Source organism: Notolepis coatsorum (assembly GCF_963971535.1).
Source record: "Notolepis coatsorum genome assembly, chromosome: 3".
Classification (NCBI taxonomy): domain Eukaryota; kingdom Metazoa; phylum Chordata; class Actinopteri; order Aulopiformes; family Paralepididae; genus Notolepis; species Notolepis coatsorum.
Window position 1 is genome coordinate 119,137,272 of NC_140167.1, and position 23,783 is coordinate 119,161,054.

A 23,783-nucleotide genomic window follows, 5' to 3' on the forward strand; every position below is an offset into this window, starting at 1 on the left:
ATCCACTGGCTACCCACTACCCAGTAGGTTTCAGAGGGTTGGGGTTATAATCCACTGGCTAACCAGTAGGTTTCAGAGGGTTGGGCGTTGGGGTTATAAATAATCCACTGGCTAACTAGTAGGTTTCAGAGGGTTGGGGTTATAAATAATCCACTGGCTAACTAGTAGGTTTCAGAGGGTTGGGGTTATAAATAATCCACTGGCTAACTAGTAGGTCTCAGAGGGTTGGGGTTATAATTCACATTTTAAGACTGTGGCGATCAATGAGGCAACTGAAGCATGTTTAATTAATTAATATACATAAAAATATATTTCATTTTTCACTTTGAGATCTAAATGGAAATAGAAATAAGCCTACCACCATTAGGCTACAGTTTGATTACATTTTTTTTAAATTTAAATAACAGATAAATAATTATATTTTTCTTTAGCATATATATATATATATATATTTTTTTTTACTTGTGTAAACAGTATGTTTTAAATGTTCATTTAAAAGATGTAAATATATACCTACCTTGTTTTATTCAATGTGTTAGTATTACTGGTGGCCTACATTCTGGTCAGATAGGCTATACTTTCTTTATAAAAACCAAGATTAAATCTTCAAAAAAGAATCTTCGTCCAAAAAAAATGAGTCTTGCCAACGGGGAGGTTATTAATGGGGCGGACCACAGCCAATGGAAGAGAGGGCATTAGACCATCTAGTGGCTGAAAGTGACCGTCTCGGTCGAGTCTTGGGGTGGAGGAGGTTATGACTGGGAGGAGGCAGAGTCTAGAGAGAAGAAAAGGAGGGAGGAGTCACTGTGACTCACAGGCAGCTGGAGCTTGGAGGCGTCCACAGGGTCGTGGAAGGGCCAGGCGAAGTGGTGCCTCCACACTGCGACTTGAGCAGAGCCTTCTGGAGGAACTGCAGCTGGTTGGTGGCGTGGCCCTGCCGGCTGGGGTCCCTGACCGGGGGCTGGGGGGGTCCCGAGGGGGCCGTCTGCCCGTGCCCGAGGGGGGCCAGCGCGGGGCTCTCGAAGCCCTCGTACAGGAGCGAGGGTTTGCGGATGCGCTTGCCGGCGCCCTGGCCCTGGTGGTCCATCACCATGACTCCCATCACACCGAGCTCCACCCCCATCAGGGAACTGCGGGGGGGGGGGGGGGGGATTATTCTAGCGGTCTTCATGTTGTACCGATATAATTCATACATCTTTTCACTATCCAACAAACTATTGTCTCAGCAATTAAGTAGCTATACCCCGATGGTTTTGATATTGGTATATGTGTGATATACAGTATAGCTATTCAATAAGTTCAGAGACTTTATTTATATATATATGCTACTATATACCAGACTCTAATATCCAATATCTTAGGTGTGGAAAATCAAGTTAGATAATCAAATTGATAATCATGAAACTGGGCTGGAGGGTTTAATGGTGAAGTGGGACCCTTTCAAAATGAGAAATCGATTATATTTACTTTCCACCGTTCATTTAGAGTAGACAACAAAACTGTGCCTAATATAATTAGGGATTTATAATTGTTTAAAAGGGGGTATGTAAAGCAGCTATATTGCACACAGCCCCGCTGAGAACAGGAAAACCCAACAGTAACTCAGAGCAGACTTGAATTCATCACATCTTCTCAGCGACGCTTCACTCACAAAAGCCCGATCGCCGGCTACTATCCAGGGAAAACCTTGTAACAGAATTCCCAGACATTGCAAAATGAAATTCAAGGACTTTCAAGTACTTTCCTAAGCACTGTTTTTCATTTTAAAAGGGGCATTTAAAAGGATACAATTCACTTTTAAATGCTATTTTTTTCTCTCTCCTTTTTTGATAAAATATGTATGGCTTAAAAAACCAATTTACGACAATTAGTTACACTTTAAATTAAAAAAAATCTATTTCTTGATTCAACTTTCAATGCGAATGGTTGATTTGAATTTCAAGGCCTTTTTAAGCACCTTGTTAAAAAAAGGTGTAATGTCAGTCTATTGGAACTGTATACAGTAGTCAGCTGCTAATTAGCGGGCTGCTTGCTAGCTAACGTTAGCCCTGGTGTGTGTGTGGGAAAAACGGTACACAGCCATAATAGCTACTAAGGGGTTGATTTGAGTGTGAATGTGTATCGTTCGCTCAAAGCAGCCCACAACATGTTAGCTAGGTGTATCTATCATTCAAAGTTAACTTCATATTCATTGTCTTTTCGTTTACATGTCTCATCATGCATCGGGGGCTGCAGATTACAACTCTGTGTCTTCTTGATTTCCTAGTGTGACGTCACTCAACTACGGAATCCAAGAGACTCAATACATCAGTGTCTGTTATAATGACTATGCTGCCACCGAAAATGTTCAGTTTGGAGAATAAATATGGCTGAACGTTCGAACACACTTTTATTCCTTACAGTATCCATGAAATTGGACACTTTGACTCCCTTTAGATATGTCAGATGATTTCTGTACCTTTCACTACATGTTTTATTACTTCTTAAACTATCCTATCAGTCAGTCCTTGACTTAAAATAAGTTGCAAATATCCATAATAATCTACAAGATATCATTAACACCACCAATATATATATATTTGTATCATGATTCTTGTGAAATCATTTTCCTTTTGACTAAATCAATTCATTTTATCTTTCTCTACAGCAGGGAGGGGCAACTGGCGGCCCGCGGGCCGCATGCGGCCCTCACCGACGTTCCATGCGGCCCCAGGCCAAAAAAAAAAAAAAAGTATAATATTTTTTTATTTTTTTTATTTTTTTGTATTGTATTCGACTAAGAAGAGTTGGCAGTCAACTATGGCTCCTTTCGATCGATTAGTCGACTATTTGACTAATAGGGGTCAGCCCTAGTGTGCACATATTCAACGCTGTTGAAAGTGCCGTGCAGCAATATGGGGGTTTTGATAAACTGTCGGCTGTTGTTACCGATGGATTCGCCGGGCTTCTAAGGCAGAGTGGCGTTGAGTGTCCAATACTGCACTGCATTATACATCAGGTAAGTTCGCTAACATAATTTCCATCTATTGTGCGTCACTATAATGACCAATGCGAGTCGAGTGTAGTCAAATTATATGCGAGAGTCGTTAAATCGTTTTTCTTTTTTTTTAATCTGATATAGGAGGCTCTCTGTGCCAAGAAGCTTGAATACAGCCATGTTATGTATTTGGTTACCAAGGTTACCAATCTAATTCGTGGAGGCAACAGGTCACTAAACCATAGAAAGTTTGTCTCCTTTTTGGAAGAGATGGACACTGATTATGGCGACTTGCAGCTACACACAGAAATCCGATGGCTGAGCCGTCGGAAAGTACAGGAGCGACATTGAAACACTGCAAATGCAATTCAATGATCGGTTTGAAGATTTCAACGGCATGCAGTCACGGATAGCGCTGTTTGCCGGCCCCCTCACCGCTACGGTGTCAGAGCAGCCCCCACCGTTGCAGCTTGAACTGTGCGAGCTACAGTCAGATCCTTTTTTTCAAGCAAAGAGAATTTCGTTTTGGAAACTGCTACCTGAGCCCCGCTTCCCACTCCTCAGGGACTTTGCCCTCTCTATGGCCAGTATGTTTGGGAGCACATACATACGTGAGAGCAATTTCTCAAACATGAAGCACATCAAGTCAAAGGAGAGAAACAGGCTGTCGGATGAAACATTATTTCATCTGATACAGATTGCATGCACAAACATTGAAGTTGACATTCCTGCTATTGTGCGCCAAATGGAGAGACCACAAGTGTCTCATTAAAGACAGGGGGGGGAGGAGATGATGAAGAGGTGTAGAGGGGGGGAAGGAGATGATGAAGAGGTGTAGAGAGGGGGGGATAGATGATGAAGAGGTGTAGAGAGGGGGGGGGAGATGATGGAGAGGTGTAGAGAGGGGACCATTATTATTATTATTATAACCATTATTGACCCACTGTGGGGCGAGGGTGAATGTCATGCCAGTTTGATAAAGGATCAATGGGAGGCATGTAGTATTGCACTTTACTTTACTTGCACTTTACTTGTTTACTTTTGTAGTGTTCAGATAACACTAATAACACAAACACAAAGCAGCATTCCTGCTGCATTTCACTACAACAGTAAATCAAAAGTGCAATAATAAATGATTTTGTTAAATGTATAAACTTGTATCCTGCTACTAAACAAAACATTCCTGAGTGCTTCATATCCATAACATGCATTTCAGTGTTATAATGTTTTGTTTAGTAGCAGGATAAAAGTTTATACATTTAACAAAATCATTTATTATTGCACTTTTGATTTACTGTTGTAGTGAAATGCAGCAGGAATGCTGCTTTGTGTTTGTTGAGCAGTGGGCTTTAAGTTCATACATTTATTTTATTAGAAGCCTTAATTATAATTGATAATTTTTGTATATATTTGGGGTTACAGCAATACTTTTAAATTCAGCTGTAAATTCATAAAGTTGAAATTGCATTACTAAATGCATTTGAAATGGAATAAAAACAAAGTTACAACACATTATAATTGTTTATATACCTTATTTATCACATCTGTGACTATTATGGGCTATTTGAGTGATGGGGTACTACTGGCGGGACTGCCGATAAACAATGCGGCCCCCCAGATTGATTGTGGACATTTTGTGGCCCTCACCATATACAAAGTTGCCCACCCCTGCTCTACAGAAATAAAGACTGAGATTTTTACTCCGACAATAAAATAAGATGTTTCAATATCGTTATTGCTTTGGTTGTTTTGTTGTTACCTGTTGATCTAATGTGCCTATTGTTAAAATAAATAATTATTTCAAATAAAAAATACAATTATTTATTTCCTAATCATTTGAATGGTTTTTTTATGGCAATAACAAGACGGAAAAAACAAAGTAAAGATACGAATTTTTTGGGACGGTTTACATTCACTTTGGGACGGTTAAAATTGTATTTCGGGACGGTTCTGGGACAGTGGTGAAAAAAGTGAGTCTGGAGACCTGAGCACCAGACACCAGCCAGCCGTGAGGACTCGATGTGATGGAGTGCACTGTATATTGAATGCACAGTGCAGATTTGCAATTCAACTGAATTTACATGAAATGGGGATGTTTTAACTAAAACATGCCACAAGACCTAGTATTTTAGTATAGCAACGTTTTTTTTTTATGTTAAAATAAAAAAATATTAAAAATATTTACACATGCAAAAAAATCTATAACTTAAAACTAGTCTTAAAACTAACTAATCTAAAACTTGCAGTTATCGATAAATCGATAAGTGGTCTCAGGCAGCCTTACCAGCCAGCCACGAGGACTAACCGAGACCTGCTGCTGGGGGCAGATGGACATTCCTACCACGTCAACTTGAATAACAACTCAGCACTCACAGAAACTAAAGGGAGGGATTAAGAATGTAGTGTCTCTCGCCCACACCCGCTTCCGCGGAAGAGAAACTGCCATCCCTGTGTATTCCGGGTGTGGTTCCAGCTGTCTGGTTACAGCAAGGCGTGGGAATATACTCACGGCCAGCGTCTGAAAGTTGGTCTCTTTGTTAAGAGGGCCAGATTTTAACAATTACATAATTTTAAAATATATATACACATATATATATATATATAAAAATTATGTTTTTTTTTCTAGGGATGGGCATACATTTTCAAATAGTTGCGAATACGGTTGTCAAAAAAATGCCCTTGTTTTACCGGCAACTACAGTGTGTAGTGTATTGACAGGGGACCCCATTAACTCTGCTATGTTTCATGGTAGCAACGTTTTGTACATTTCAATCCAATCCAATTTGCCATGTTGTTTCACTAAGTTCACATATTTCAAGCATCAGTGATGGAACTTTTGGAATCAATGCTTTTATTCCCGGAAAGAGCGTTAGCCTGCTGTGATATGTTAACGATGCAAGGATCTACAAAGTGTCTAGTGTGCAAATTATACAAGCACCCATTGAGTTACCAGGAAACAGCAGCTTATATTCTTTGAAGACGTGTCGATACCTACTCAGCTTCCTCTGAAGATAACAAGTGTCAAGTCATCACATATTAGCAGCCCATTCGTGACATCACACAATGCAACTCAGATTCAGGGCGGTACAGAGAAGCTCTTCCTCTCCGGGGGGAACTATGTGGAAAGTTCTGCACAAATAACAATCTGTATAGTCCAAGTCATGCCTCCAAGAGTTAATAACAATCTGTATAGTCCAAGTCATGCCTCCAAGAGTTAATAACAATCTGTATAGACCAAGTCATGCCTCCAAGAGTTAATAACAATCTGTATAGACCAAGTCATGCCTCCAAGAGTTAATAACAATCTGTATAGACCAAGTCATGCCTCCAAGAGTTAATAACAATCTGTATAGACCAAGTCATGCCTCCAAGAGTTAATAACAATTTGTATAGACCAAGTCATGCCTCCAAGAGTTAATAACAATCTGTATAGACCAAGTCATGCCTCCAAGAGTTAATAACAATCTGTATAGTCCAAGTCATGCCTCCAATAGTTGATAACAATCTGTAGTCCCAAGTCATGCCTCTAAGAGTTAAACGGTTTTGTTGCTTTATACATAAAGCATATTTACTACAACCCAATTCTTACCGTTCATAAATCTAAAATACTTTAAAAGTAAAACCAGTCACTGTAAACGTAGCTTCAGACTCAGTGACCTCAATGACCCAAGTTTCAGTTTGTTGATTCAGTTTGAACATTTAACTGATCTGAATCTACATGGCAATGGCACACATTTAAAGACCGCCCGTTCTAATGGTTTCATCATGTTTCCTTTGTTTACATTATTATCTGAAGAATGCCCCGCTACTTCAGAAACGAGACCCGGGCCTGGGGTCTAGCTGCTAGGCTGAGTCACTCACACATCAACGCTCCCATGACACGCTACTATGTAGCTAGGCTGAGTCAGGCAGAGTTTGCACTGTTGCGCCATAACAACCGGATGACTTCCCTGTTCTGTAAACCCCCCTCCCCTCCATGCGTTGTTATTGTTAATGGACGACCCTGGCAGAGACGAATTGATAAACACACCTATCTATTCAGAAAGTAAGGTAATAAGTTGTGTCTTTCTTCCTGCCAGTCTGTTCTAATATGAGGCCTTTATTAACCATAACCAGCGGGACACAGAAACTCTCTCCAGTCAACAAAACCACAAGGCCACCTGGGAAATGTAGATCTTCAGAAACACCTGCATGCACTTTACTAATGTCAGCCTAATATTTCCCTAATGTCACCATGGCAACACACGAGCTAATGGGGCCATTAGATGGTAGGCTGGCGTAACCGCAGAAACGAGACCCTACCCCCCTACCAACACAAGGGGTGTATTCAGTAGTGGGAAGTCACAAGCCATCCACAGTAGTCAGCCATTTACTACAGTGCAGAGACTAGACTTAAACTAATCCTATAAATTACAATTTCTCTGCGTGCCAATTCTACACTACTTCCCCAGAGCTGCGCTTAGCGCTTTATTCCATCTGCCTTGAAGTCTGCTGTAAGCCTTAGTACCACCTTTAATTACACGTCACACACCTTCAACTACAGCACACACTTTCAAAGACCAGTTTCAAAAGAAAACCAAAAGCAGTGAACGAAGGAAATCTTTATTAGGAAATAACCCAGTAATTATGTAGTCAAAATAAATTAGGACGATTAGGCCTCGTCAGCTGACCTTTATGAGTTCATACAAGGCACTGGTATGAATGAAGTACCACTTAAATACCCCCTAGTGCAGGTGACAGATCCTATGAATAATTATGGTTGATATTCAACACCTAATATGCCACACTTCTACCCATCAGTGAGAAAAAACATGTAGCCTAATTATCAGTAATGATAGTTTTAATTCATTGATCTGTTGTCAATATCTTATATATCTTACGTCAGATGTCTCTGTGTAAACACAGGCCCGATGAAACGGTCTCTGTGTAAACATACTGTAGGGCCCCATTTGAAACAGTCTGGACAGGTGCATGATGATATCAGAAGCATGCAAAAGCCCACACACACACCGACACACACACACTCACACACACACACACCAACACACATGCACACACACAAATTATATGCCGTCATCTCAGACATCAATGCACACACATAGAGAGACATCGAGAGTGTCTCACTTTAGCACACACACACACCGACACACACACACTCTAACACACCAACACACACACACACACACACACACTCTAGCACACTAACACACATGAACACACAGAAAAGCATCTGATAAAGAGAGCGGAGGAATCAGCCCCTCCTTTCCCCCATCTAAGCAAACACCAGCACACACACACACACACACACACACACTACACAGACATCAATGCATACACACCGAGAGAAATACACACACCATCTGATAAGGAGAGCGGAGGAATACAGCCCCTCCTTTCCCCCATCTAAGCAAACACCAGCACACACACACACACACACACACACACCACACAGACATCAATGCATACACACCGAGAGGGATACACACACCATTCTGACGAGAAATGTATAAATGATGTGACGATGTATTGACGAGACCACCACTTGGCACTGGCTCGCTCGGTGTGCGGAGGTGCGTGGTCCGGATTGTGGTCTACTTGTGCTGTGACGGTTCAGTAAAACTCTGCAGACTGCCATCTGACTCTGTCTCGTCTCTCTGTTCGCCTCGCCGACATTCAATCAAAGAACTATGAGGGAATTCCTTACAAATGGGGGCTCGACCGGGATTGGTGATCGGAAAGAGGTGAGCAGAGACCGAGTAGATTATCTGCAGAGTTGGCACAGGATGAGTAGATCATAATCTGTATTTTTTTTTTTTTTTTTTTTTTTTTTTTGTCTTCTTGTCCGTGTCGTGCATTTATTGGTTCAGGTCGAAACGAGAGCCGGTGCTTTTTCTTCAAATGACGAGGTGAGCTGAAAACCCATTACTAAATGTTCAGCAAATTGGCAAATTCCAAATTTAGAATAGGTGTGTCATTTGAATGAAATATGCCTGCATAGGATTTCGTGCAGTTGTTGTTTTCTTTATCGAGTGAAGGTCTGATAAATAGGGTTTGAGGCCTAAGGTCTGATAAATAGGGTTTGAGGCCTAAGGTCTGATAAATAGGGTTTGAGGCCTAAGGTCTGATAAATAGGGTTTGAGGCCTAAGGTCTGATAAATAGGGTTTGAGGCCTAAGGTCTGATAAATAGGGTTTGAGGCCTAAGGTCTGATAAATAGGGTTTGAGGCCTAAGGTCTGATAAATAGGGTTTGAGGCCTAAGGTCTGATAAATAGGGTTTGAGGCCTAAGGTCTGATAAATAGGGTTTGAGGCCTAAGGTCTGATAAATAGGGTTTGAGGCCTAAGGTCTGATAAATAGGGTTTGAGGCCTAAGGTCTGCCAAATAGGGTTAGAGTCCCCGGGTTAAAGTCCCACCAGAGGTTAAAGTTCCCATCAAAGGTTAAAGTCCTGAGAGGGTAAGACGGGGGTTGAAATTCAGAGAAGGTTAGAGGCCTGGGGTGGGGGTGGTTGTGGTAAGAAAATGTGTGGATGTGGAAAAGCAGTGTTTTAACAGGGATTTTGTGTCTAATGGCTAATTGGATCTTAACGGAAAGGATTGAAGACAAATAATTTCTGCAAATCTTTAAGATTACTATCGTGACGGGGTTGGGATCATTAGGGGATACAGAACTGATGCTTTCTTTTATTTCTAATTTGGACTGATGCAATAGAGAGGAGCACTTTTAGCATCCTATTCGGTTGTTATACACACGAAATTGTTGCAATTTAACAGTATGTAGTTCATTTAATATGCTATACTGAATTCCATTATTACATGGTTTGGATAAAGGCATGTTACCATTGTTACTTAGCTCATCCTATTTGGTTTTAACCACACACATGAAATTGTCACAGTCTAATAGTATATATAGGTCATGATTGTAAATTTTTATTTAATTACTCTGGGCGAAGTTTTATGTATTATAAGGCTGTGTGTAGTCTGTTCTCTCAGTCTTAGCTCCTCTCGCTCTTGAGCGTGACCTTTGCTCTTTAAGGGGCCCACACACACACTCGTGCAATTGTTACCCAGCACACACGCACGGCGTGACTCGTTGGAGGTTGCTGCCTATCTCCCATATTAGAGACGGAATAGATTGGTAGGGCTACTCTCTCTCAAATCAATTCAGGCCCCACGCTGGGATTGATTGATCGCTGATCGCTGTCACCAGCTGATAGACTGAAAACAGTCACCGTGCCAGCCTGTGCCACGCCCTGCAATTGGCAACTCTAAATTTATGAATATTTGTCATTTAATGAAGAAGGATACCTGTGTCAGCACAACCCCATAGCCTAGGTGTTTCTGAGGACACAAAGTCCAAATAATATGGTGAACCGGTTTCATACATTTTTCTTTTATTTTCTTCCGTTTGATATACATAGTATACGGTAAAGGTTTTAAAAGTGGGGTTAGAGTCCCCGGGTTAAAGAACCCTGGTTAAAAGTCCTCCGTGGTTAAAGGCCTATATAGCACCGTTCCACGTAGCCCACGTAGTCACGGCTGCATTTTTATAGGGGTGACAAAAGTATGAAGTTCCATAGTGATGGGTAAAGCCATGTGTCCAGTCGAGTCAAGTGGATATATGAATATTCGTCACGGGATACAAAACCGGTGCGTTATGTTGTTGATAAGGAGGCCATTATCATTATATTATAATGAATAGTGGTAGGGAGGCCAACCTATTATTATTAGAATAAATAACCTATTATTATTAGAATGAATATCGTCCATATTGCATTAGTGTGCTGCTCTGTGGTAGAGGGATGCGGCCGCGGAGCGAGGGAACAGGTCTCTCTCCACATTGCAGTTTAATCATGATCCAATTCTTTAGCGGAGTTCTCACTCGCTGTCTCAGCACACATGAAGCGCGCACCGCGCACTGCTGCTGCTGCTGCTGCTGCTACCCCCTCCCCACCTGTTGCATGTAAACAGAGGCTATTGCCTCACCGTGACGTTAGTCTAGTCAGTGTGGGACCTTCGTGAGATAACGTTAGCTACCGTTACAAAATGACCCAGTCAACTATTCACTTAGTTTAATACATGACTTTGAGGCATTGTGTAACGTTATCCAGCCGGCTAGCTACGGATAGCTCCCGACATCAACAAATCCATCAGCAATAGTCCAGTGCATAATACCTCGGTTGGCTAGGTAACTAGTCACTACGAAATGTCGCAGTAAACTAAATAGTTCACTGAGGCGTTGTCCCAACGCCATCCAGCAGTAGCTACAGAAAGCTCCTGGCATCAATGTCCTACAAGCGTCCTGCAAGCTACCTACAACAACAACATGCGTATTCGAGTCCCTGGTTTACATCGCATGAGTGAGGGCTGCTGACTAGGGTCCAGGTGCAGCGCCGGAGAATTCTTTTTGCATGCTGATTCTGAATGTAGCGTTTAGGGTCCAGCTGCACCCCCGGAGAATCCTTGCTCGAGTATACACACAGACAGTGGAGCTGTTTGCAGACAGCGAGGTGGCGATGTCTCGCAGATAATACAACTACAAGTATGATTATATGATATATATATATTTTATTCAAAATAATAATTATATAATTTTTTTTAATCAAAAACAATCGATATAAATAATGGTAAAATAGTTATTTAAAAATTTGCCCCTAAAAAAAAAAAAAAAAAAAATATTTTTTGCCCCTAAATTTCTCATTTAGGGGCAAGTGTGCCCCTAAGTGAAAAAGCTTAGCGTACAGCCCTGTGGGGGCTATGGGTTTTACGTCTAGGTCAGGCATTATAGCTCAGCTACAATCAATGGGCGCAGAGAGATTTGTGTCAATGTCAATCTGTGACGTAGCATTTTTTAAAGAAGGTATGTTGCGAAATGGGGCAGGAGAAGGAAGGGTGATTACGTTTCCCCCCCTCAATCCCCATTAATCTATCTTGTGTTCCCTCTCTCTTAGGCCTAAGGGGGAGTGGGTGTAGACTGGGTGTAGACTGGAATTAGCTGAGATTGAGGGTAGAAAGGGAGGAAGCCGCCACTGTAGTAGGTGTAATGAGAAGGTATTAGTAGGTGTAATGAGAAGGTATTAGTAGGTGTAATGAGAAGGTATTGGTAGGTGTAATGAGAAGGTATTAGTAGGTGGTATGAGAAGGTATTAGTGGGTGTAATGAGAGGTATGAGAAGGTGGTATGAGAAGGTATTAGAGGGTTGTATGAGGTGTGGTGGCGACACCTAGGGGGTTAACTCCTAAATCAGGGAAGACTGGTTAAATATATATGTTTGTTTTTCTCTCTCTGGTTTAATCAGACTGATTGTATTCAAACTTCCGCTCTTCTTGTTTTATGCTTTTTATTGTATTTAAAATACCCGCAGGGGGAGTTTTATTTCTAAAGATTTCTAATTTTATTTCCTCTCAATTCGTTGTTTCTATGGCGTTCCCCACGTGGACCGTCTGGTCGGTCACGACTCTAAAAAATCATAATCTCCATCATCACTTTAATCATGATGTAATTAGACGATACCAAAATACATAACAAAGTTGTTTTGTTACAGAGACTACATACACTGCAAGGGGAAGAGAATCCTCAACGTTCTCATGGTGTAACTAATAACAACTCTGACCAGGAAATATAATACAATTATATAAATAATAATACTGTCACGGTGTCCAGTGAGCAGACTAGTATGAATGGAATCCAAGTGTGTTTCAAGTTGTTCGCATATTATTGTCTAGTTACACTGTAAATACAGAAATGGAGGGGATGCTGGGTACCAGATGATGGTGAATGGAGGGGATGCTGGGTGTGTAGGTGATGGAGAGGGTGGTATGTATGGTATGGACGAGTTGGGGGCCCTGTTGGGGGATGGAGAGGATGCCCACGAGGCGACTGCAGGATCCGTGCTCAAGGCACCGGCCTATGAGGAGCCCTTGGAGGATGCACCGGCCGGCTCTCCTCCCCGTCTCTTTCCTGTCCAGCTGGGGTCCCCCGTGTCTGAGCCACCGGACTCTGCTGACATGATGGCATCCGGGGATGAGGATGTGGGGGAACCAACTGCAAGTTTCTATGAGGTCGTGGTAGGGTTGTGAGAATGGGGACAAGATATATATTTTTTTTCTTTCTTTTCTTTTTATCATATACTCATTAGAATATTGTCTACTCATGGGATATTGTATACTCTTATGTGGGACAATGTGTGTTTTGTTTTGATTTGTTTTATGTGAATTTTAGTCTGATTTTCTAATGATCCTTCGGCATAGAGATTGCAACCATTGAAAATCATTGCATTATTTTTTCTTCTTTTTCATTTGTGAGTTTGGGTGGTGGTGACGAAGTATGACGCGGATGTGCCGGAACTTGGAATCTGAAAGTTGAGTGGTTCTTGCGCATTTTTATGTATTTCAATCAATGGGTTTTCTCATAAATAAGTCTGGATGCATTGTACTGGTTGTTGAGTAAGCTGTGTGGTGTTCTGTGTTCTGTGAATCTGAAAGGCTGTCGGGTTGGGGAGCGACCATGGACGCGATGGGGAACGGTCGGCTGTCATCCACTTCCTTGGGGACGCTGTGGTCATGCTGAGAACCGTACCGAGGCCCTTCTCCGCCGGTGGTGGGGTGGAAATGAAACCCGGCCGATATCACGAGATGTCACGAGCTGTCGCTCGGTCGCCTGGAAATGTAGGGCTGGTGCCGGATTGAGGGGGAGGGGCCGGCAACAGGACTTCGGCCTGAATTCAGTATGATGCAGTGTCCTCTGGGGGGGGTGATGGCTGACTGACGAGGAGCGCTCTCTGCCTGATGGCCTGCGGGGGATTGGTGTTGAGACTGTGGGATTCACAGTCTCAAAGGGGGATTGTGTGAACTGTGTGGACTCCACACAGCAACTGAATGGTGGACTCAACAACTGAATAAATTACTGAATTTAAATAATTAATTGAAATAAGAATATTAGAATAATAGATGAGAAAGTGTAAATTGATTGAAGTTATGCAAAATGTGACTGAACTGAAACTGGACTGTCTTATAAATTGATTGAAATTATGCAAAATGTGACTGAACTACAACTGAGCTGTCTTGAAATATGAGTGATATTGTGCAAAAGAAAACTGACCTGTCTGAACTGTCTTACATAGTATTTCAGGCATGTGCATTGTGCGAAAGCGGTCAAGCATCATTTCCATATTTTACCGGTCCTGGTTAAGGTTAAATCAACGTCAGTTTATTGTTATTTTTTTTGTGTTTTCATTCCTCTATGAATATACATTCCTGGGTTATATTGGGTAATTGTAATTAGTATTTCACGTGTTTTGATCTATGGCCTGCCCATCTACGGCCCTGACGAACACTGGACGCTACTGGATGACCACTGGACCATCTAATTGTCACATGTCTCTGCTATACCATACGCTTCGTGCTATGTTTGCCTCTGGGCCCCCGTATAGTTAAGCTTCACGCTTCTATGATATACACGCCTGCCTTGGATTAAGTGCAGGTCTGGTGTATTGATGACAGTGTTGGTGGTCATCCGATATGTAGGTATATGTCCGAAAATGTACTCTATTTTGTTCCTGACCTTGGCCTAGGGAGGGGATTAGGCACCCCGAACCTCTAGGCCAAAACAGGCGGCAGTGGGCTCGCAAGAGTCTGGGCGCACGTTAAACAGGAACTATAGTGCTGGGGAGTGACTGAAGGCCCCCGTGTGTAACGAGGTATGAATTAACATACCACTGTGGTACCGTCTAGTCGGCCCAGGAAACGTCGCACGTAAGTTGGTGTGGGCACTGGGTGGTACGTGGGCGACAGTCCACACCTAGGAGCAGGGCGGTGCACCGGAGGGGGCACAGCGCCTGCCGTGAACAGGCAAGGCTGGCGAAAACGGTCAATATTTCCATGCCCAGAGCAAGCGGGGTGGGGACAAGACCGTCGGTTTCTAAACTGAGTGGCTGATAGGTACTACGGACAGTCAGCCGCTTGGGGTCCTGACTTGATGACGGACTATGAGGTCGCTATCGACTGGGTCGCCAGCCGGTTGGGAGAGCGTTATGACCCTGTTTATAGTCACAGAAACGTGGGATGTGACCGTGAGTGACTGGACAACAGTGGCATAAATGCACCTGGCTCAATGTACAGTCAGGCCACAGTAACCTTACTAGCCGATACAGGGTTAGTAGGCGAGCTGTGCTTCTGTGATCAGTGTTTTTGAAAAGAAAATGCTGGGAAGCAGAGGGATGGGGGTGTCAATTCAGAGGAATCTGAATTGTCTCTCCTAAGATTGGAAAGGGACCCAGCCTTAAACTGCACCTGAAGGTAAAATAAGGGGACTTCTTCTGTTCATGTGAGGAGACCTTGGCCTGGAAGTGGAGGCCTGTATCCTTGGTTGGGTGAGAAGGGGTCCAGTGTAGGCGGCGATGCGGCCCTGTAGGGCCGGTCTCCCCACACGTGGCATCTCCTGATCCTGGCGGGGAGAGGTGCATCTAAGTAGGGCAAGCAGTGCGTCCGAACGGGAGGAGGGTACTCTTAACTGGAAGGAGGTTAAAAGGGTCAAAGTGTTTTGACAGGTCCATGCTTAGTGTATGTCTTGATGAGTGATGGTTGTGTCATATTGTTGGGTGCACAATGAATTGTTGTGTTGACATATGGATTTATATGTCAAAAGGGGGATTGATAGTTTTAATTCATTGATCTGTTGTCAATATCTTATATATCTTACGTCAGATGTCTCTGTGTAAACACAGGCCCGATGAAACGGTCTCTGTGTAAACATACTGTAGGGCCCCATTTGAAACAGTCTGGACAGGTGCATGATGATATCAGAAGCATGCAAAAGCCCACACACACACCGACACACACACACTCACACACACACACACCAACACACATGCACACACACAAATTATATGCCGTCATCTCAGACATCAATGCACACACATAGAGAGACATCGAGAGTGTCTCACTTTAGCACACACACACACCGACACACACACACTCTAACACACCAACACACACACACACACACACACACTATAGCACACTAACACACATGAACACACAGAAAAGCATCTGATAAAGAGAGCGGAGGAATCAGCCCCTCCTTTCCCCCATCTAAGCAAACACCAGCACACACACACACACACACACACACACTACACAGACATCAATGCATACACACCGAGAGAAATACACACACCATCTGATAAGGAGAGCGGAGGAATACAGCCCCTCCTTTCCCCCATCTAAGCAAACACCAGCACACACACACACACACACACACACACCACACAGACATCAATGCATACACACCGAGAGGGATACACACACCATTCTGACGAGAAATGTATAAATGATGTGACGATGTATTGACGAGACCACCACTTGGCACTGGCTCGCTCGGTGTGCGGAGGTGCGTGGTCCGGATTGTGGTCTACTTGTGCTGTGACGGTTCAGTAAAACTCTGCAGAATGCCATCTGACTCTGTCTCGTCTCTCTGTTCGCCTCGCCGACATTCAATCAAAGAACTATGAGGGAATTCCTTACAGTAATAATAGCGTTTCCAGCTTTTTTCCAGTTTGTGGAGTCAGGAGGACACTGCACTGTCCTTCAGCGACCCAGAATAGAAGTGTGTGAACTATCCCATCACCCTGCTAATGGCCCACTGACATAATAGGAGAAAACACAACACACATCCGAGCTCTTGATAACTCTTGTGCTGACACAAGAGTTATCAACTGAATTGACGGTACCAAAACGGTTCTTCTCCCAGAACTATAAAAGACCCCTTTCAAACACATTGCTAAAAAGTTATTGTCTCCAAAGCGGTGAGCACTGTACTAGAGATCTAAATGCAGATTATATGGCTATTTAAACAATGACCTTTAAAGGGGTGTTTTTGAGATCCCAGAAAAAGGCACTCGTTGACTTACTATGGGTGAATCAGTGAGGGGGTAGTCCTTCCTCCCTTGCTAGTAGCTTGTGACATGTCCTAAAATATGTCAGAGCCCTGCATATCTCCTGCACAGGCAGTGTGGCAGACTAACTTCCCACTATGACGAAGGTGAAAAGGGGAAGTGAACCCCCAACTGACATTACTTACTCTGTATAATAACCACTTGGTTGGTCGTGCAGATTTAGATTTAACAGTAGTCACGAACAGTGACAGTTACAGTGTAACAATTGTTATCAAAATTGCCTGTAGCACAATTATCAACTGGTTTCAAATAATAATACAACTTTTGGAAACATTGGGACATTTAATGTACTTTATTATTAAAAATAAAAAAATCAGGTACAAAAAGATATAAAAAAAAAAACATTCACAACACCACTAAAACGTATGTTAAAAATACTTGAAACAAGGGTTAATGGACCTGGGAAAAAAATTTGTAATTCTTTAATACTTTGAAATACGTTTTGCAACTAAATAACTTGCAGGATCAAAAAATATAGTACTAACATGACTCAACTGTGCTCAACTAGACGAGCACCAGCAGCTATACTAAAAAACAAGAAACTTTCCACACCACCACTGAGCACAGATCTATCCATATAGTTCTCATCTCATCTGTAAAATGTCTAGACTCACAACATGTCACTATTTAGTTGCAATTTGTCCTCCTGGGATGACATGATAATGCGTGCAGCGACTCCTTGGAAAAACGCGTTGTCGATATGTTACCTGTCCCAGGGGAGGAGGACACAGATAGGCATGTTTTCATATTGTCACTGCATCGGCAGGGAAACGGCGACCGTTTAACAGTTAAAAACAAGCGTCTCAATGTCCATATCTTGGACTATGCGACCATCACGGAATGCTTATACAATTTCAAGCAAACCGTTGACAATTTGGACTTGAGTCATTTTCGCGTCATCACTTCAGCTCAAGGAAGAGCTGTATTGCTGCTGTTTCAAGGGCAGCTTTTCACGGCAGTGTACTCATTTGAGTACGCGGTCCAGCTCGACGACCACCAGCCGAGCTGTTCCCATCGCAGCCCCGGCGCCCAGGTTGAACCACCCCGAGATGTCAGTCAAGAGGTGTCCAACTTTCTGCAGCAGTTACCTGCGCTCAAAGGAAACATCAATATCCTGAGGTCCACTCTTATCCCAGGTGGGTCATTATTTAATAGAGCAACGTGTCTGTGTGTGCGTGTGCGTGCGCGCGCCGCTCTCTCTGAATGTCAAGTGACAGGCAATGGTGACTGACAATCATATACCCCCCCTCTCTCTCTCTCTCTCTCCCTCTCTCTCTCTCTCTCCCTCTCTCTCTCTCTCTCTCTCTCTCTCTCTCCTCTCTCTCTCTCTCTCTCTCTCTCTCTCTCTCTCTCTCTCTCTCTCTCTCTCTCTCTCTCTCACACTCATCCCAGGCAGGTGGGTATTAATAGAAGAGAGGCTAATGAATGCTCCCTCTCTTTCTTACTCTCTCTAGTCTAGGTCAAATTAATGAAATTGAACATTAGTCATGCCTTTCAGATATTTCTAAGCAAGGTGAACTAACCATGCCACCAGTGTGTTGCTGATATCATAACTGGTTGCACTGCACACACGCTAATGACGCCACGTGCACGCGCGCTCCCGCGCATGCGCATAAATGTTCCTTCGGATAAGCAGACTAAAGACAGTGCCTAATTGCCTCTACGAATGGAATGTAACACATTTCATTCCCAAGTTTTGTGTGAATATCTGAGAACGTATTTGAACACACCTGACGACCGGCGCTATTGATATGCAAAGTAGCCTGCTGGGTACTTAGCGAGTTGGCGCATCAGTCGAGTGCAGCGCATTCCTGTGTGCACGCACGTGCACGCGCTTCTGCTCACAAAAGCATGGTTGCACGTTGTGCAACCCCGTCCCATGAGCAACGCATCCCTGATGTCACCCCACTCAGAGACCTGCACTGGCTCCCCATCGCCGCACGAATTCGCTTCAAGGCCCTCGACCTGGCATTTCGTGCGGCGAAGGGAACGGCTGCCGCCTACAGTCAATGGTCTCTAACTACACACCCTCAAGACCCCTACGCTCTGCATCTTCTGGCCGCCTCCGACCAACTCCTATCCGAGCTCCGGGAGGGTCATCAAAGAAAAGCCGCCTATTCTCGGTCCTTGCTCCACAATGGTGGTGGAACAAACTTTCCCGAATCCCACCATAATTAGGACAGCCGAAACCCGACCAATCTTTCGCCGTCGACTGAAGACACACTTCTTCAATCAATATCTAAAAAAATAATAATAATAATAATAAAACGAACCCTCTTACTGGCATGCACCTATACTAACATACACTCAACACCATAGCACTCAAGTCTTAACACTTTGATGAACATTGTTACTCCGCTGATATAGTTGTACCCTTCCTACTGACTTGTCATACAAAACGTGTAAGTCGCTTTGGATAAAAGTGTCAGCTAAATGACTAAATGTAAATGACAAGCTAGTCAGACTACTGCTTGACCTGACTCCTAGAACCCACCTCACCCCCTGCCCACTTTGACAACCTAGGATGGCTTAGAGTAGACAACAGAGTACAGCAACTTGCAATGGGCCTGGTCTACAAGATACACTACGCGACCAAGGTACCCATGTACATGTCAAAATACTTTCCAAAGGTCAGTGAATACCACGATCACAACACCAGAGGGAGCTCCACAAATTAAAACCCAGATTCGGCTCAAACAAGGGACTAAACACATTTCGCAATTATGCCACATCAATGTGGAACGCCCTACCCAAAGCTGTAAAGGAATGTGAATCACTACCCACTTTCAAAAACACTCTCAAAGAACACCTACGGGAGACTGCAATTCGAAACTGGCCCCTACAAATGTCCTAACCCAGTTGTACAGTAAATTACCAAGTATGGCTTTGTCAGTATTCCAATGTACAGTGTACAGTGTACATTGTCCCCCACCCCCCCTACCCACCCCCCCCCCCCCCCCCCACCTCCAATGTACAGCCCCCACCCACCCACCCAACCCCACCCCACACACCCAACCTCCTCCAATGTACAGTTTATACGCCAAATGTATATACACACTTTTTCTGGACACTTTTTGTATCACAAACAGTACTGTATTTGCAAATCTGATATGTCATAAATGTATAGATGTAGCAGTACTGTATCTGTATGTCATGTATGTCATATATGTTATGGTGAATTGAAAATGGGGGACCCTGATGTAAACAAGACGAAAGTCTTTCTCTGGTCTGCATCCCCTTAACAATTGTATGTATTGAGCTGTACACTGTACTGTACCCATTCTGCAATCTGTTAATAAACGTTTCAATCAATCAATCAATCAATCAATCAATGATCTATTTCTGTCTCTCTCTGCCCCTTCTCCCCTCTTTCGTTCTTCCTCTCTTTCTACAGACGGTTTTGGTCATGGCTTCAGTTCTCGTACAGGCGGTGTGTCCTCCCTCTCAACCATGTCCTCTCTCAACCTGTTCAGTAGCTCCAGAAGGAAGGATCCCAGGGCACTGGTGGCCGAGAATGTCCGTCGACTGGCCGTCGAGGCTGGCTTCTACCCCCGACCACTTCACTTGGTTAAGGTAGCCAACTAGAAGTGATTAGGGCTATCCTTGACCTCGACTAAAAGACGTTTTCAGTTGACCAATAGTTATAGTTATAATAGTCAACTAATCGATTCATCGATTTAATTGACAAATCTGTAAAATTGTGTTTTACACATGAAATCATGCAGAAGGACCTCTTTTTAAACCAGAGATGTACTGATGCTTCCTCTGGAAATAACTCATTCGGCTTGGAAAAAAAGCATTAACATTACTAATCGACTAACAAAGTGGGGAAACTAAGACCAAACCGACCAATTCATCGACTAAGAGGGAACTGCCCTAGAAATCATGTGCTTAGAAAGAAGATATCTTTTATTCTACAGTAGGTTCCTTTTTTGTCATGGTCCAAACGAAGTGAACCACCTCATTGGTTTCCAACATGGAGTCTGGAGGGATCGCTGAGGGTTCTTGAGAGGTGGTTCGGGTCCTTGAGGTGGTGCCAAGGGTCCTTGAGGTTGTTCAATGGGGGCGAAATGAGGAATAGCCCCCCTGTGAATCCCTTGACTCCTAACTACAGTATGCAATTCTTTAGTAAAGTATATCTAACAACAACACATAAAAAGTATTGTAAAATGTGGGTCTATGGGTCTAATAACCAGCATCTCCTACAGTCAGAAACGTAGGAATCTGTGTTTTGCTTGTATTTTATTGTTTTCTATTTATGCCTGTTTTACTGATCTTTTTTCTTACATTTATATTAATCTGAAAGGCGCTACTAATGTTTTGTATACTCAGTGTATCTGTCACTGGCAAATCTGTTGATCAAATAAGCCTCCTCTACTTTTACTGGTATAAGCAATTTTACGTCTCAGGCATGACCAGCTTCTTGACCAGCTAAGATGTATTTTACTTCCTACTTTAACAAATGGGTTTGTGCTTCTTATTGGCCATTTGTTGTGACAGGTGAATCACGCCAGCAATGTGTGGGTGATGGGGAAGGCAGAGCCAGAGAGCTATGACGCCATCGTCACCAATCAGTCTGGTGTTGTCATAGCAGCGCCAGGGGCTGACTGCATGACTCTCCTTTTCGCTGACCCTGTGTCAAAGGTCATCGGGGCTGCTCATGCCGGTAGGTAACCGGGTCACTTTGGTGAAGAGGATGGGGAAGTCTGAGAGGCAAAATAGGAGATTGTAGAAGAGAAGGTTCTGTTGAGATGCAACCCTAAGCTAGGAGGACATGTGGTTGTCCTCAACTGGAGACATTCTTTTTTAGTCGACTTAACATTCAGAATATTTGTTGACTAATCGACAAATCTTCAAAATTGAGTTTCCGTGCATATAATCACGCAGAAGGGCCTTTTTTGAGTCTTGTGTTTACCAGACACATGCTCATCATTCTCTTGAAAAAAAAACTCATTCAGCATGAAAATAGCATAAAGAGTGACTACCGGTAATCAGCTAAATTCTTTGGTATGTGCTGGCAGGAGGTTTATTTATATATTCATTCACAATTTAAAATAACATTATCATGAAAAACCATGGGGCTGCCACTTTGGTGAGGTTAATCACTGAGTTGCCTGGCAAGGACTGTGTTTTTTTTGTCTATTGCTATGGGGTTGGATAGAAGATCATCAAAACAACTATAATGGGTAGCTCATTGTGAGGCTATTAAATCTTTCATTTGAATTTGGATTTCACGATGGGTTTTTTGTTCTTGATTTATTGTGATGTTTCAGCAGCAGCAAGCAAGCAGCAGTTTTACCCAACCAACATCATTAAACCTGTGGCTGTGGACAAGGAGGATTCAAGTGGTGGTCTTCAGCAGACAGAGTGGAACTAGAACAACATATAGTGACTACTGTGAGTATCTCACTTTGTCAAAGTAAATGTTTTGGTACATTGGGGTCATCTGCATGCAATGGGAACTTAAAGGAAACGGACAAAAAAAAAAAAAAAAAAAAATTTGATGGGCAACGCTCTGTTTAATCTGCCCTATTTTTTCCCGCCCTTTTTGTTAAAAAAAAAAAAAATTGGTTAATCGATTGATTTATTGAAAACAACTTTATTAACAGATTGCAGGATGGGTACAGTACAGTACAGCTCAATACATAAAATTGTTAAGGGGATGCAGACCAGAGACAGACTTTGGTCTTGTTTACATCGGGGTCCCCCACAAACTCTAATAATAATAACTTTATTTGTATAGCACTAACAACTTCGAATGAGGGCCTAAGCTTAACCGTCGAAAGAACTTGCCGTCACGCTCTAAGACAAACTCTAACGAAGAGTGCCTACGCTTAACCAGTGTAGGGAAGAAAAAAAACTTGATTGATTGATTGATTGATTGAAAACTTGATTAACAGATTGCATTTTCAATTCATCATGACATTTATGACATACACTGTAAAAAAATTTCACAGGAAATTCACTGTATTATTTTACAGATTACCTTTGTTTTTCTACTTTAAGTGTAAATACCATAAACATACAGTAAATGACCTTTTATCAAAATATTAACCATTAAATAAAGGTTGTAATCTGTAAATGTATTTGATTTTACTGTAATTTGACCGTAAGTATTTGGAAACCATTGATGCCAGACATTTACCGTTTTCTTGCAGCTTTAATTTTTTACAGTGTGTATATAGGGACATACATGACATACAGGTATATATGTAATATATACGTAAATGGCTGCATTTATATAGCGCTTTACAATTTGTTCCTCACATTTTACCCATTCACTCAGGCGTTCACACACCGACGGCACTTGGACACTAGGACACTTGGACACGCTGCCCGGGAGGAGCGGCAATCGAACCGGTAACCTTTCACTACCACACGACAGCAGGTTAACCCTTTCACTACCACACGACAGCAGGTTAACCCTTTCACTACCACACTACAGCGGGTTAACCCTTTCACTGCCACGCGACAGCGGGTTAACCCTTTCACTGCCACGCGACAGCGGGTTAACCCTTTCACTGCCACACTACAGCGGGTTAACCCTTTCACTGCCACACGACAGCATGTTAACCCTTTCACTACCACACTACAGAAGGTTAACCCTTTCACTGCCACGTGACAGCGGGTTAACCCTTTCAGTGCCACTGGACGGCCTGTTAACCCTTTCACTTCCACGCGACAGCGGGTTAACCCTTTCACTGCCACACGACAGCGGGTTAACCCTTTCACTGCCACACTACAGCGGGTTAACCCTTTCACTGCCACACTACAGCGGGTTAACCCTTTCACTGGACGGCAAGGAAACAAATCATTACCGCGGCAACTCCACTCCCTCCCTCCATCCCTCCCTCCC

The 23,783-nt window shown here is 43.0% G+C and overlaps 1 protein-coding gene across 1 annotated transcript; it reads left to right on the top strand.

Annotated features, from left to right (window-relative positions):
- Nucleotides 1-12,791: 12,791 nt before the first annotated feature.
- LOC311225973 (purine nucleoside phosphorylase LACC1-like) lies at nt 12,792-22,304 on the top strand (the record flags this gene model as incomplete). The annotated part of the gene is made up of 5 exons (XM_084311358.1): nt 12,792-12,935; nt 17,913-18,063; nt 20,322-20,500; nt 21,428-21,593; nt 22,201-22,304. The coding sequence occupies 5 exons, from the start codon at nt 12,792-12,794 to the stop codon at nt 22,302-22,304; spliced, it is 744 nt and encodes a 247-aa protein (XP_084167484.1).
- Between the last annotated feature and the right edge of the window lie 1,479 nt (nt 22,305-23,783).